The sequence below is a fragment of the Halichoeres trimaculatus genome, unplaced genomic scaffold (genome assembly GCF_033239565.1).
Source record: "Halichoeres trimaculatus isolate MK-OKI-2021-1 unplaced genomic scaffold, fHalTri1.1 fHalTri1_scaffold_21, whole genome shotgun sequence".
Classification (NCBI taxonomy): Eukaryota; Metazoa; Chordata; class Actinopteri; order Labriformes; family Labridae; genus Halichoeres; species Halichoeres trimaculatus.
The window spans coordinates 17,006,031-17,020,542 of NW_027437199.1; the positions used below are offsets into that span (position 1 = coordinate 17,006,031).

The window sequence follows — 14,512 nt, forward strand, 5'->3', positions numbered from 1 at the left end:
TGAACTACCCTCTATAAAAAGTCTCTCAGGTCAGAAACAGAAACTTAGTTTCTCAGGTAAAAAAATTTGTTTAAATAATGTATCTCACGTGCATTTTATTCCTAATTATAGAGCCATGCTTCATGTGTTAACTGGGAGGAATCAGAGTTCACTGCAACCAGAGCTCCAGATGTTAGAGCTTTGCTTTGTGAGCTGTCGTGTCGTCCATTGTTTTATAGAGTCTCTAATTATAGTAAAGTTTATGAAATCTGTATTAACACACACTGTGTTAGAAATGGTACCAAGTAGTGACTAGAATCTTGTGTGTTTGAATGTGTGCACATGGAAAGTTCTGTGTGTGTATCACTGAGTGTCTGTTTTATTTATACACAACATTATCTTAAAAACGCACTGGACAAGTCAGATGTCAATAAATCAGTCACTTTATGCTTGTACAAGTGCACACTCACACACTCCGCATTCACTTATGAAAACAGGACCACGCATACTGAAGCGCTGATGCCTGTAATAATCTCACAGGTCGTTACTTCTGCGATAAAACGGCCAATAACTTGCTCACCTGGCCTGTGAATGGACATGCTGCTGGACACGCACAGCCTCACACTCTCTCCTGTTCCCCCTCTCAAATAAGTAGAGAGGCAAAGTTGGAATCGAAATCACAGTGCATGTCCTTATTTTCCCATGATGCCTCAGTAAAAGATAGTCCCGCAGCGTGTTTTAACTCGCAGGACACGCTAATATGGACATTATCCTTGGCTTCTATTTCAGCCCAAAGCGTGGTTCCACTAAATTAGAGCTGGTTTGTAAGGTCTCAGCGAGGATGTAAAACAGCAGAAAACACAGAGAATCATCCGCCTGCTGGACCCTCAGCACCACTTAAAGTGCAAACCCATCCATTAAAACAACATCAGAGTTTACACTGAGTTACAGCTCGAGCATGAGTGTGTGTGGGTGTCTGTGAATGCAATCAATCACATGAAGAGCCGGACAGCACGACATGGTTATTGCATTAGCACAACACTTACTTCTATGGCTTTAAAGTGAAGAGAGAAAAGGAGGGGAGATAAAAGACGAAAGGAAAGAGGGAGGTAAAGACAGGAAGTAAGAGGAAGGAGAGCGCTGATGAGGGCCCAATCCCAAACCGCCCCCTACACACTCTCCCTACACACTAACCCTCCCTTTGCGCGTTCTCGCGGAGGGTCCGCCACATTAAGGGCCATCCCAAACCACGTAGTGCGGAGGGGGAGTGGACTGTTCAGCCCTTCAACAGCGAGCCAGCATCGATGCTCACTTTGACAGGAAGTGCAACAGCGAAATAGAGGAGGAAACAAGTGCCACATGTGTAAAATATGTTCCCCACACCTCTATCACACTAACAGAAACTCACAAGAAGCGTGGTTTAGAGAGATTAAACGAAACAAGCAAATCTTACTCTATGCTGACGTTTGATTTGATCATTAAGCCCTGGCACCTAAAATGTGAGCAGTTTGCAGTATTAATTCATTTGTTTAACTGGAAATGTCAGATGGTGATAGCATTGAAAGACATGTGGGATCACTTCAAATTATTAAGAGTATAATATATCTCCTGTCATTGAAACGGCCTCCGATTGTATGATTGTAAAGAGGAAGGAAAACGAGACAGACGGTGCAGCTCCAAACAGGCAATAATTCTCATTTCACACACGCAGTAGGCATGGGAGCAGGTATCTGCCCTATCCCAATGAAATCCACATGTTTCACTGTTATCTCTGTGTCAATCTAAGCGTATTTTGGAAACATACAACCTTATCAACCCTGGACAGCGATATAGCGACTCGCAATCTGTGCCACAACGTAACATTCATTCACGGGGAGCGTCTTTCTGTTTCCATGGCGACGAGGTTTTCCGTGTTCCGGTGAAGTGAAGAGGGCCTCCCATCCCTGCCGGTAATGGTTATACCCTCCCCCTTCAATTGAAGTGCCCTCCACAGCCAGGAGTGTGACTTCATTTGAAGTGACACTCGGTAGTGAAGGGGTAGTGTGTAGGGGGTGGTTTGGGATTGAGCCGAGGTGTCAGGTGAAGTTCATGTCAATGTGACCCGTGGCTGCATTCCTGGGAACGATGACGACTGGAGATATCAGAAGAGTTGCTAATTTCAGGGGAAGTGTTGAAGGTGGTGGTTGTGTTTGAACGTTTGGAATGACCGACAGTGGGTGTAAAACTTAATCCTGTTGGCAGCTGCGTCAAGTCAGAGATGAAAGTTTAGACTTCAAGTTTACGTGTAGTTTAATATCTAATTATCTAAATGGCTTGCAAAAAGACTAATAAGATAAGTTTGTTAATTCATCACTTTGGTTTGAACTGAAATAAAACTAAACCGGGGTAACTGCCATCACACTGTGCACAGGTTTTCATGGTTCCCAGAGGATTAATCCCACTGGAATTTGCTCTTTCATTTTCAACCACCACAAGGCCTCATTCCTTCATTTACTGAAATATCTCACCATGTATAGCTCCTAAAATCGTGCTCCTTTGAGGCTGAACTCTAACTTTTGTGATCCACTAATGTTTCTGTCCTACCACAGTTATTGGTGATAACATTGTTTTACACGTAACAATCTACAAAGCTCCTGAAACAGACAATGTAGAATTGATCAAGATTAAATTTTAAGTTTTGGTTCCTTTTGGCCATAAAAACAAGAAACTTGAGCTGAAAAATGACTGTGCTGCCTGCTGCGTTTCATTTGTTTCTCTTATGTGTGTTTTTGTTTCACTTTAACTCTTAGTGAGACTAGCAATTTGGCATGCTTTGCATTTTCTAAATTGGACAAGTTAATCCAGTAATCTGTGATACATCATCTACGGGAGCTCAGACGAGGAGCGCTCCTCTCAAACCTTCTTTGTATTAGTTGCTGTATGACGAATAGCAACATGAATCAGCTTCAGAAGTCAGTAATCAGCAGCTGACACTGCCCTAGCGCGTTTCAGACGAGTACTGCAAAGCTAATCAGACACATCAGGGGACGTATGCTGTGCTCACAACTGTATCAGCCACTATGGCCACTAGGGTCAATCAGCAGTAGAAACCAGGCTTTAGACCATTCATGTATTCACATACCATCCACACACAGATGACAGCTTCTTGCCCATGGATACTTCAGCATGTGGGACTGAACCTCTGAGCTTCCAACTGAGAGACGACCAACTTTACTACTGAGCCACAGCTGTTCCTAAAAGCTCTAAAAGTTGAGTTAAGACCAATGAAATATAGGGGTGAGCACTGGCAAGAACCTCAATGCGCATCACGATACTTGTAAAAAACTTAAAACAGTTTAAAGTAACTGACCCAAGAAAAGAGAGAAAACATTGATGTTTATGGCATCAAAACCCACATCATCAAGTTTAGGAATAAAATATTTTGAATATACTTTGAGATTATATTTATTATAGAGTTTATGGGCAACACACAGTGGAGTAGCTTTTTGGCACCATCTACCACAGTGGGGGTGTGGAATATGTATTGTACTTCCAACTCGCCAAAAATATGAATTTTTATTTTAACAAAAATATCGATATCAAGAGTTGAAATGTTGGCATTTTATCACAGGTCAAAGTATCACGATATATTGCCGCATCAATATTTTTTCACACCTCTAATGAAATAGGGATGCACAATATTACTTGCATGTTGTCAGTATGAGCTATTGGCTTAAAAATCAACTATCTGGCATCAGCCAACACAATGGTATCTGCCAATATAATAAACAGCTAAAATAATGGGCTGCTGCTTACTTGATTAAAAGCTGACTTACTTTTTGTTTGAAAGCAATTGTCATCAATAAAAATTATTTTTGAGTATTTTTCTTATTTTGCATAGGAAATTAATATTACATTATAAATGTGATAAGAGTACGCACCATAATACTAATCTCTAATTCCAATACAGATGAGCGTTGATGATCTCTCGAATTAGATGTGTGAAGAAAAGATGTGAAACGGGAGCAAGTTGAAGAAGATGACAGAACTTAGCAACCTGCGCATTTATTATCCCGAACACAGACAACAGAAAGCAGAACTATTAAGATCCACAGGCAGACATTGTGTCAGAGTCTGTCAGTGTTGTGTCTGTGGAAAAATGACGTATGACATAAGAGTTCCTCAGAGTCTGCATCATTTAGTGTTTATGTTCAGCAGGTTTACGTGTGAACATAAATATAAATGTGTGTGTGTTTTCTTACTTCATCTCCAGGACCTCCTCCAGGTGTTTCCGCCTCTCGGCTCGCAGGGCGGTCAGGTGACCTTCCTTCTCGGCCAGTGAGAGCTGAGTTGATGATAGCTTGGCTTTCATCACGTCCAGTTCCTGTTTTACCTTCTCCATGGCAACCAGCAGGTCCTCCACCTGACACACACACACACATCAATATACATTTAAACCTTCTTGTTCTGTGCTCATCATTCATTTTTATTCAAACACATCTTTTGCAGTTCCAGCCTTTATATTCATGAGTGTGTTTGGAGTGTGTGTAGAGCTCGATTGTCACTTTTCTTCCTGATTTTCTTCTCTTATTCTGTTATTTCTCTTTCTCTCCTCTGTTTTATTCTCCCTCTTCTTATACATCAGTTTGTCAGTTTAACGTGTGTGAGTCCAGGTGTCTCCATGGCTGTATTTCCACAGCCTGACGACAATCTGGCCTCCCACAACATGCGTGCAAAAACACATGTACTACATATACGACTACTGAACAGATGTACCAGAACAAAAAACAGCAGCACACACGTTTTCTTCTTCGATGCATCTTTCTTTTCCAGCTGTGTGAGCGAAAAGAAAGAAGGGGGGAAAACGCCGGATAGAAGAGGAGGAAATATATTTCTGCTCAAAAACTGATGGGATCAGCAGAATTAAGACAACGAAACGCCCTGAAGATGAGCTGAATCTGAAAGCTGCTCCTGATAAGAAGGAAGGACAGAATAATTTAAAGACTCCTCTAAAGGAGGACATGTCTATAATGTTCCCCTCATGCATGTTTAAGTCTAAATTTGTTTTATTAAAGGGTGTCAGTCAAACATTCAGGGCCTTATTTAATAAAGGATTGCAGAAGATGTACTGGAAAACGGCTAAAAGAGGATTCGTCTTAATCTCAAAGCATCCACAAAGGGTAAAATGCTCTGATTTTTATTTCCACCATTTTCTTTTTTATGTCTAAATATCTGACCTGAAACATGGAGTTAAAAAGAGTTGTGATAAAGATAGGAACAAAGAATGGAAAAGAAATGAAGATGCTGTGTGAAAATTTGTCTACACGGGAGACTCTTCAGTGGCTCTTTCTATATCATTGACATGGGTTTATGAATATGATGTATATGAAGGCTTTTTTAGTTGTGGTTTGTTACACACTGATAAAGGCTCTGTAAGGACTTTTCGTGGCCAGAATTGGTCATGTTTTTCCCATGAACACCATCACCCACTGTCACAAGATATGACTCTTGCAGAGGCGTGCGTTTCTTTTGGAAGCAAATGAATAAAGAGCAGATCTTCTCTTTAACACTACTTTTCGTTGTTTAAGACAACTTTTCCCAGGATGCAAAGTGACAAGGTAATGTATTCATTAGTAGTTACACAGCACTGTTGTTTGAAACATGACAACAATCAAACTTTTTAAACTCAGTTTGTGCTGTTGTTAAGCACCCAGAAGGTGAGCAGACTATCTGTTAAGTGTAAAAGCCTTTGCACACTGAGATCATTATTTTTTGGATCCAATTTTGGACAAAAAAACAGACTCAGTGTGCAAAGGCCTTTACTCACAGTGTGTTAATTTGAGACGTGTACATAAAGTATAACGTAAGTGAATCCTGGTTATGTCTAACCAGAGCTCATCTACCAACTCCAGCGAAAAACCAGTATCAAAATTCACAAATGCAAAATTTGTGTGTGTGTGTAAATGCATCCACAAATGCATGAACTGGTTCACAAATGTGTGAGTCAATCCACAAATGTGATAACAGATTTGCAAATGTGTGCATTTGTGTGTGGATTCTTGAGACCCCCCTGACGTGCTTAGATCCACAGATGCATTTTTTTCATCAAGGAAAGTCTGTAGCCAATCGGATGTCTCCCTCCTTTTCAGCCAATCACAGCCAATCGTAGGTTTGAGGGGATTTTTGTAATGTGATCACTGTTGCAGAATCTGCTCATACAGTAACACGAACAACAGCATGTAATTCACAGTAATATCACAACTAAAAACACACAAATATTGCATTTGTGAATTTTGGCATATTCTATTGCTGATATGATATCATTGTAAATTTTAGATTATGAACAGGTAAATATATAAGAGTGAAACCACCTCAAGATCACCTATAAAGTCCTCACAGGGCCTTTAATACACCTGTGTTTTATGTTTCCCATCATGCCGTTCACTCAGATAAAATGTGAAGAATTCAACGAAGCAGGATGAAAACAACACAAATATTATCCAGTGATGAGTGAGGTTGGTGCTGATTGTTACCTTTGACCACCTAAAGCCGGCTGTGGTGAACTCATGCATTGGAATGTGAGAGAGCTGCATACAAAAAGAGCAAAGAGAAAGAGACAGGAGGACGGGATGGTGGAGAGAAAACAGAGAGAAAAAGAAGGGGATGTGGAGAAAAGAGGGGATGAAAAAAAGGTGGACCAAAAAAGAGGTGGTTAGGAGGAGAAGAGGGGAGAAGAAACGAGGAGAGAAGAGAGAGAAAAGTTGTAAAAATGCTGAAGTGAGGAGGTAAACTGTTAAGCACACAGCGAGAAGGAGGAAGCACGAGGAAGAAACACTGAGCACATGAAAGTGAGATAAGAGATAAAAGACAGCGCAGACAGAGCGCAAAATGCTGCGCAGGCAGACGAGCAGGCAGCGTTCAAAATGCAATTCAGACGAGATAACGGCGAAGAGAGGAGAGGTACACATGACGGTGACATCAGAGCAGAGAAAAGAGGACATGGAGGGGAGTGAAGATGGAGGGAGACCTTTGGCTGACATCAGAGAGACAGAGACTGAAGGATGGAGGGATGCAGGGAGGGGTGAGGAGTGACAAGGCCCGGCTGGATGAGGAGGAAGAGGAGAGGAGGAGAACAACAACCCCTTCAGTTTCCTCTGTGTGTGTGTGTGTGTGTGTGTGTGTGTGTGTGTGTGTGTGTGTGTGTGTGTGTGTGTTCGAACTTTATTTTGAAAGGAAAGACAGAGACAAGAGAAGGTGCGTTGAGTTCAAGGACTCAAATTTGGTGGTTAACAAAAAACGGAAAGTTGGAGGAGAGGACGTCTGTCTTCAGCTCGGTGTCTGAGGAGACAGATGGCGTGTGTCATACTGCTGACTAATTTCTCTGTCTCACACACACACATACACACACACACACTCCTTCACACATACAGTAGTGACTCATGTCTTGCAGAAAAGGTTACAAAAAGTTTCATCTGGTGGATTCTGCTGCGTGAATTTCACAGCTGCACATTCAGGCGAAGGGAGCGTGTGTGTATGAGTGCTCCTGGTTTGGAAACATTTTTAAAATGTGTGTGTATGTGTGTGTGTGTGTGTGTGTGTGTGTGTGTGTGTGTGTGTGTGTGTGCTTTAATTCTATAATAAGCAGTGTGTGCCTTTGAACAGGCCGTCATCATTAAGGAGGAAAATTGTCTCCACCTCTGTCGTCATTTTATAAATCATTATGTGAGAGTAATTGCAGTGACGTGCTTTTAAAACTGGAACACAAAATATTTATTTACAGTTTTCTCGTGTATATTAAGACACGTTTCCAGTAAGAAAATCAGAGTCGTGTCCATCTGGCTCCACATGAATGTACGGCTGTGCTGCCGTGCTGTTTAAAGAGCAGTTAGCACTTCTTCCTGCCGTGTTTTTGCGTGTGTGCTGTGTATTACTATCCTGTCTCTGACGACCACATGCAACACGCGCGTGTGTGTGTGTGTGTGTGTGTGTGTGTGTGTGTGTGTGTGTGTGTGTGTGTGTGTGTGTGTGTGTGCTGAAAAGGCTGACTTAGAGCTGTTGATGTTGGGTGAAGACAGCTCTGAGGCTGCCATCTTCGCTTCTTCGACACACGCTGGCGTTTTTCTTCTCCTTCCTTCTCCAAAAAGTCACATGTTGATGTTCTTCAGCACTCGTTCTGGCCTTGATGGCCTCAGTTCTGTCTGATTAAAGGTGCTATCTGTAGAATATTGGAAATGTTCATGTGCTGCTGCTACATTAAATGTGAGAGCTATTTTTTCTTTCTCCAATTATCTCAATATTTGTTATTGTGGAATCCCAAAACGTAAAACCATGAGCCATGTAGGAGGACACAAATCTTTGTCTGCCATCATTTCTTTGTTATTTAACCTTTAGTTTAAAACGGTTCGAGCTTTGTTTCCAAACAAACATGATGTTCTGTTTTTTGACGACGTCTTTTCTGAAGAGGAATCAACACAGACTAATTCCCATCCAATCAAGACCTTCTCTGACCTGCTTTTCTTTGTTATTCTGCAATAGACCAACAAACCATAGACAACCTTCGTCATTATAGACAACACACATATGGACAACTGAAGTGATGTTTAGCTCCAATTATTCAGGTGAGTTAGTGTTCCTTAAACTCTCCAGAAAAAAAGTGTCTACTTGCTCTGTGGTCAGTTGTCAGACACGATAGTCTGCTGGGAACTCAAGCTACAGAGTTCTAACAGGACCACGGCTGTTATAGAGCTATCAGTGTCCATGCTGACTGGAGACTTGAGCCAAACTTCATAATTGTCAGCTGAGAACCACAGGGTCTCACTTTACACTAAAACACCTAGGACGTTAGTGGCTGGAAGGTAAAGATGATTTTTGTATCCAACCTTGGTTAACCAGGATTGACTGTTATAGAGTGATACTGACTGCTGATATTCTAAATCCTGTTTTTAGATTAAAGCTATGGTCTACGCTTTGTACATCTTAATAACACCGTTTATAGGGCTGTTATGGTTCTATGGTCTAATCTACTCAATATAAAGACCAAAAAGAACGTACAAAATCCATTCAGTATATCCGCTGCAAAGCTGCATTTTAGTTGACCAATCCGAACCGCGCATGGCATGGCATGTGTGGTTCGGATTGGTTCTTGAGTCCATCCAATCCCCTGTCTCCCTCGCTTTGCACCGTCATGCCCATGGTCCTACCTCGTCCTTCCCCACTACCCCTCTCACGTCAGCTCGCTGCTCAGCTACCGAAGCGTCATGGAGCCAGAGAAGACCGAAACCAGGAAGCTGTTACTGTTACCCTCCACAGGGAAGGGAAGAAAACAAAAAAGTTTCAAGGAAAAGGCTGAAGCAAGGAAGAATTATGAGCGATACAGGTGGAGAAATGTATGACCGGTGGAAAAAGCTGCAGAGGGATTTGGGACTGAAGACTGACGCTGAGACAGCTGAGTTTCTGTTGAACAGGTGATGACTTTGTTTACCACAGTGGGAGATGTCAGCTGAATAACTCTGGTTAGTCTGTGCCTATACTGGCTAATGACTGAACGCTGCTGGTTAGAACGGGTAGGCTCTGTCAATAGATTTTAGCATAAGTTAGCCACACATCTTTAGCATTGTAAACAGAACTGGTGAAGACACACAGAGAAAGGTAAAGCCTCGCCCACAGTCGGCTCTGCTCTGATCAGCTGGCAGTGGGCACACCAGAACTGCTTCGCTGGCTAATTCATGGTTTTGATCGCGCCGGTCCAATTGAAAAAGCTACCACTGTGTGTTACAAGGAGGATGACTGTCTTGTTTGTTACATTTTCTGCTGGCCGGCTTCTTGCTCTTTCGGAGGGGGCGTGTTGTTAGGAGGTGAAGAAGGGCGATACGAGCTGGGGGGCGGGATCTTGGAACATGCAGGGGAGGGGTGAGTGAGGCTGCTTTTTTCAAATGTGTCTCATCAGCCAAACTGGGTTTCAGATCGTAGACCATAGCTTTAAGTGATTAATAAAAAAGTTGGTGAAGAGTCAAAGTTGTGACTAAATACTACGCAAGGACTCAAAACAGGTAGATAGAATAGAATAGGAATAGGAATAATAATATAATAATCTATTTCTATTCTATTCTATTCATGTCCTTTAAATGAATTCTGCTTGTTGCCTTTATAGTGTCGCTATGTTTTACCTGCTTGGAAAACAAGCAAGTTACTCTAAGTCGTTCATCCCCTCCTCAATCAGATTACTGAATGCTCCTTAACAATCGTTTTATCTTGGCGCTGCTCATCTTTTATCAATCTTTTTACCTTATTCATTTATTGAAACGTTGTATTTATTTAGTCTGACAGGCTTTTAACCTTACCCAGTGTCATCATCTCCTTTAGTCTTACTCATGTTTTAACTTTTAACTCCTTGTGTTTTTTTTTTTTTTACTGTTGCTTATATGTCACCTCGTCTTCGTTTCTGTTTGTGAATCTGTCTTGTACAAGATACTCCACACATATTACCCCGTGTAGGATTGATAAAGTTGTCTGAATCTGAATCGGTAAAACTACAGAACATTACCAAAGTATTAGCTATTCTTATAAGTAATACTAGAATACAAAACTCTTATTATTATGACATTTAGTGCAGTTCTCTGTCTGCTCATAGTTTTACAGCTCATATGTTATGACCCAGGTCTCATACTCAGTGGTCTGTACACTTGTCTTTGCTTTGGGAGAGTTTCTAGTTCACTGACACAAGTTTTTATCTCAAGATTTGACATTTTGTACATGTTCACAGAAATCATATTTATCAGGACTGAGTTACTTGCGTGTTTAAACCCCTCTCTGGTGTACAAATTGGATTTCTCTACCTCCAAAAATCCATTCGTCCTCTGAGTATCTGTCAACTTGCTGATGTTTTCCAGCCACTCACTAATTTCACATGAACCTGGGAGTTGTTTACCATCCGTCAAAGTGATGCTATTTATGTAAAAATTGAGGTTTTGAGGTCATGAATCCCCTCGCTGAGCTTTATAGACCATTGTACTCTGCGGTATTTCTATTGCGAAAATGCGTTTACAGCAGAAACTGTTAACAAACAGTAGGGGGGACTACCTTGGCCAGTTTTATGGCTACTGAAAAACCTCTCACAGGAGCTTCAATCATTTCACCAGTAAAGACCAAAGACCCTCTCATCTCAACTATTCAATGTGAGCTACTTTTTGTCCTTCTCTTTTGCGCTCAGCACTTGTTTACACGTGTTTCTTCATACCGACTTTTTTTGTTTCATGAGATGAACCCTAGATGTGGTTAAACGTGTCTTTGCACATGTGTCTTTACGTGACTGTCCAGAAAAGGTCAGAGAGGACGACCGGCGTTCAGACTCACCAATAACAATGGAGTCAAGCTGTTTTGCCAACAGCTACAGCCGCTTCATGTTTTCTCAAGGCACTTTTCATCCTCACAGCCCACGCTGGTTTTTCCCACTTGTCAAAACCAATCGAGGCTCTGAAGAACATTTCCCATCTCTGTGCCCTGGTTGAGTCACTGGTACCCAGGGGAACAACACTCACACACTCACTCACACACACACACACTCTGACTGAGGTTGAATCCACTGAACCCTTCCCTCCTGAGCTTTCCTCCCGTCTCCTCAAAGATAAAAAAGATTACAAATTGGAGCTGTAACATTTCAGAAGAAGCTGTTTGTGTTTTGCAGGCTGGACCGGACAAAATAGAAGCTGTTCTTTAAACGGGAGTGTATTTACCTCTCCTCCAAATGAGGAGTGACTGGACAAACACACGCACACACACACAGCCACACCTGAATGAGCTCAGTTGGCACAGGGAGGTGTGTGTTGCTGCTGCCGTTTGCCTACGTTGGCACAGAGATGTTTAGCGATGTCAGAAAGAGTTTCTGTGTTGGCAAACAGATTACTCTGTGTTTCCGTAAAAACTCAAACTGAAGGAAATCCTCTGCAGTGAGGATGTTGGTGTAAATAACTGATAGGGGTTGATTTAAGGAGAGGAGGTTACACGTTTACTGGTAGGGGGTAAAGGGTTTTCCTTCAACGTGCAGAAAAACACACTCTGGAGGGGGACAGTACCTGTTTTTCGGAGTGTGTGCGCGCCTGCTCCTCCTGAGCGAGCACCACCTCCCTCTCTGCTGTGATCTGAACGCTTTCCCTCAGTGCCTCCTCCAGCTCCTCGATGCGCTCCTCCTTCTGACGGAGGGAGTCCTACACCAAGAGAGACACAGGAGTTAAAACAGGTTTTCACATGTTAACAATATGTTTTCCCCTTGATACTTTGTCATTACTCAAAGTATTTCTAAGGATCTCTGAAGAAGGAAGAGAGGAGAGACAACCACTTGCATGCAAAAAGTTAAATCTAATCAAATGTTTGTCTTTTTGTCAGAAAAATGTCTGAGAAGACTCAATACAAGACACATTCATCTGACAACTCCATTAAGATGTCTCATTTCATGATATCAAAATACAAAAATGATGTCTGAACTGCTTGAAAAGAGAAGAAAATCTGCCAATGAGGTAAGAAAAAAAACATACTTGTTTTGTTTTTTGTTTTAAGACATTTTTTCTTATTTCAATAAACCTGACAAACGGGCTGCCTCAAAATATTAAGCAGGCCTTGTCTCTGCCTGTTTTTAAATCCCTCCTTAAGACCCACCTTTTCTCCCTGGCCTTTGATGCACAGTAGCTGGTGACGGTATATTTATTATCATTCATTTTCATTTATTTTACTGTATTCTGATTGCTTCTTCTGCATTTTTTTATTCATTTTAATTTGTTTTATGTCTTTTAAATTGTTCCTTGTCTTTGATAATTAATTTTACTTATGTTTTATGTCTGTTCTTTTATCTCGTATTTTATTTGTTATCGTGTACAGCACTTTGTTTCGACTATGGTTGTTTTTTAATGTGCTTAACACATAAAGGTGGATTGGGTTGGATAAGAAAATTGTTCTTCCCCACTGGTGGATCTTTTAAACTTTTTTTTATTGATTGAGGAGTCATTTTTGTGCTTAAACCAGGGGTGCACTGATCACAATTCTCTGGCCAATCACTGATCACCAATATTTAAAAAGCATGACCTGCCAATACCAATTTGGGCCGGTACCAATTTAAATTTTTAATTTTTTATAACTGACAGCATGTACCTTTAATGTTCCAATCTCATTTTATTGAAAATCATTGAACAATACCTGTGAAACATTAAATCTTTATGTTTTAACTTAAACGACCAATAAAGTGTTCTGAGTTTTAGGTCTTAGAGCAAAAAGCAACAATAGCTGGCTGTCTGACCTTCCCAGAGGTATATAAGATCAGTTTCATATGTAAGGATGGCCCCATCACCAATTCCCAAAAATTAAGGAAATTGGCACTGACCGATTGATTGGTGCATGTCTAGCTACTGCTTTTCCACTTCAGAGGTCATGGACAGCTGAAGCTTTCCACAGCTGTAGCTCACGTGTAGAGACAGAACTATTCATGCACCTTTACATCTACAGGCAATCCTGAGTGACCAGTCAACTGATGAGCAAGTTTTTGGACTGTTTTGGGTGCATGCACTGAGAAGACATTCAAACTTCTCACAGAAAGGCACCTGTCCAGCCAGGGGATCACACTATTTAAGCACTGCACCACCCTGCAACCTCTAATGAGGCAACTTCAATGCCTGATTGGTTGGTTTTTGCAGCGCCCCAGCCTGATGTGGTGGACACTGATCTTTGGACCAGTGGTTCCCAAAGTGAATAAAAAACTGTTTGCATTTATATATTTCATCCATTCTTGTTAACACATAAACAAAAGTAGAGCTGTTTACAAAACCATGCAAACAGAAAATGTTTGCTCTATTTTCCACAATTCTTTGTTGAAGGCCCCCGGAGGTGACACCATCTCTAGACAGCCATCTGGAGCATTTAGAAACTTGAGGTCTAGGCAATTTTTCTGACACATTTACACCAAAGACTTAAAAAAAAAACTCTAGATAAATTTTGCAAACTTGTATACTTGGGATGTGTTAATTTTTGTCTTTTAGTCCACATATCCTAGTTTAGCCAAGTGTTTCTCCGGGTTCAAAGATGTAACATACGTATGATCTGACAACGACAGGATATTTGAATAACCACATCAGTTACGCATCTTTTCTCGTCACCTCCTGCATGTCTGAAGGGAAGCGTGGACATCCCTCATTCCATTGGTTTAAGCTTCAAATGACTCAAATAAAACTGAGGGCTTTGAGTGGATCCATGCAAGAAGCTGTTTCTGGGTTAAATGACAATGCGAACCACAAAGGGAGTTACATTTCCCCTCACCAGGCAGCTGAGTTTCTCGGTTGATTTGAGCTAAATAAATAACTGATGGAATCAGTATGGGAGAGAAAGAATGACACACTGCATTGGCCTTGAAGAAACCTCCAGGACATCTCTAAAACATGTGCAGTGAATCTGCATCCTGCCTCCGCTCCAACATTACTGTGTGTCTAACTATGCAGACTGAGCTCGGCTTTAATTGGACTAAATCTGCTTATTGTATTGAATCAAATTTACGGTTACTCTCATTCCATCTGCA

At 41.4% G+C, this 14,512-nt stretch overlaps 1 protein-coding gene across 9 annotated transcripts in view; it reads right to left on the bottom strand.

Annotated features, from left to right (window-relative positions):
* Positions 1-14,512, bottom strand: part of LOC141810375 (ELKS/Rab6-interacting/CAST family member 1-like) — a 181,759-nt gene that overhangs the window by 68,743 nt on the left and 98,504 nt on the right. For all 9 annotated transcript variants that reach the window (XR_012600089.1, XR_012600088.1, XR_012600087.1 and 6 more), the window contains 2 exons: positions 12,030-12,161; positions 4,221-4,381 (listed from right to left, as the gene is read on the bottom strand). Coding sequence is in view for 6 of the 9 variants with exons in the window: in XM_074697846.1 (XP_074553947.1) it covers positions 4,221-4,381; positions 12,030-12,161 (293 nt within the window). In the remaining 3 variants the exon portion in view is untranslated. The remainder of the gene's footprint in view (positions 1-4,220; positions 4,382-12,029; positions 12,162-14,512) is intronic.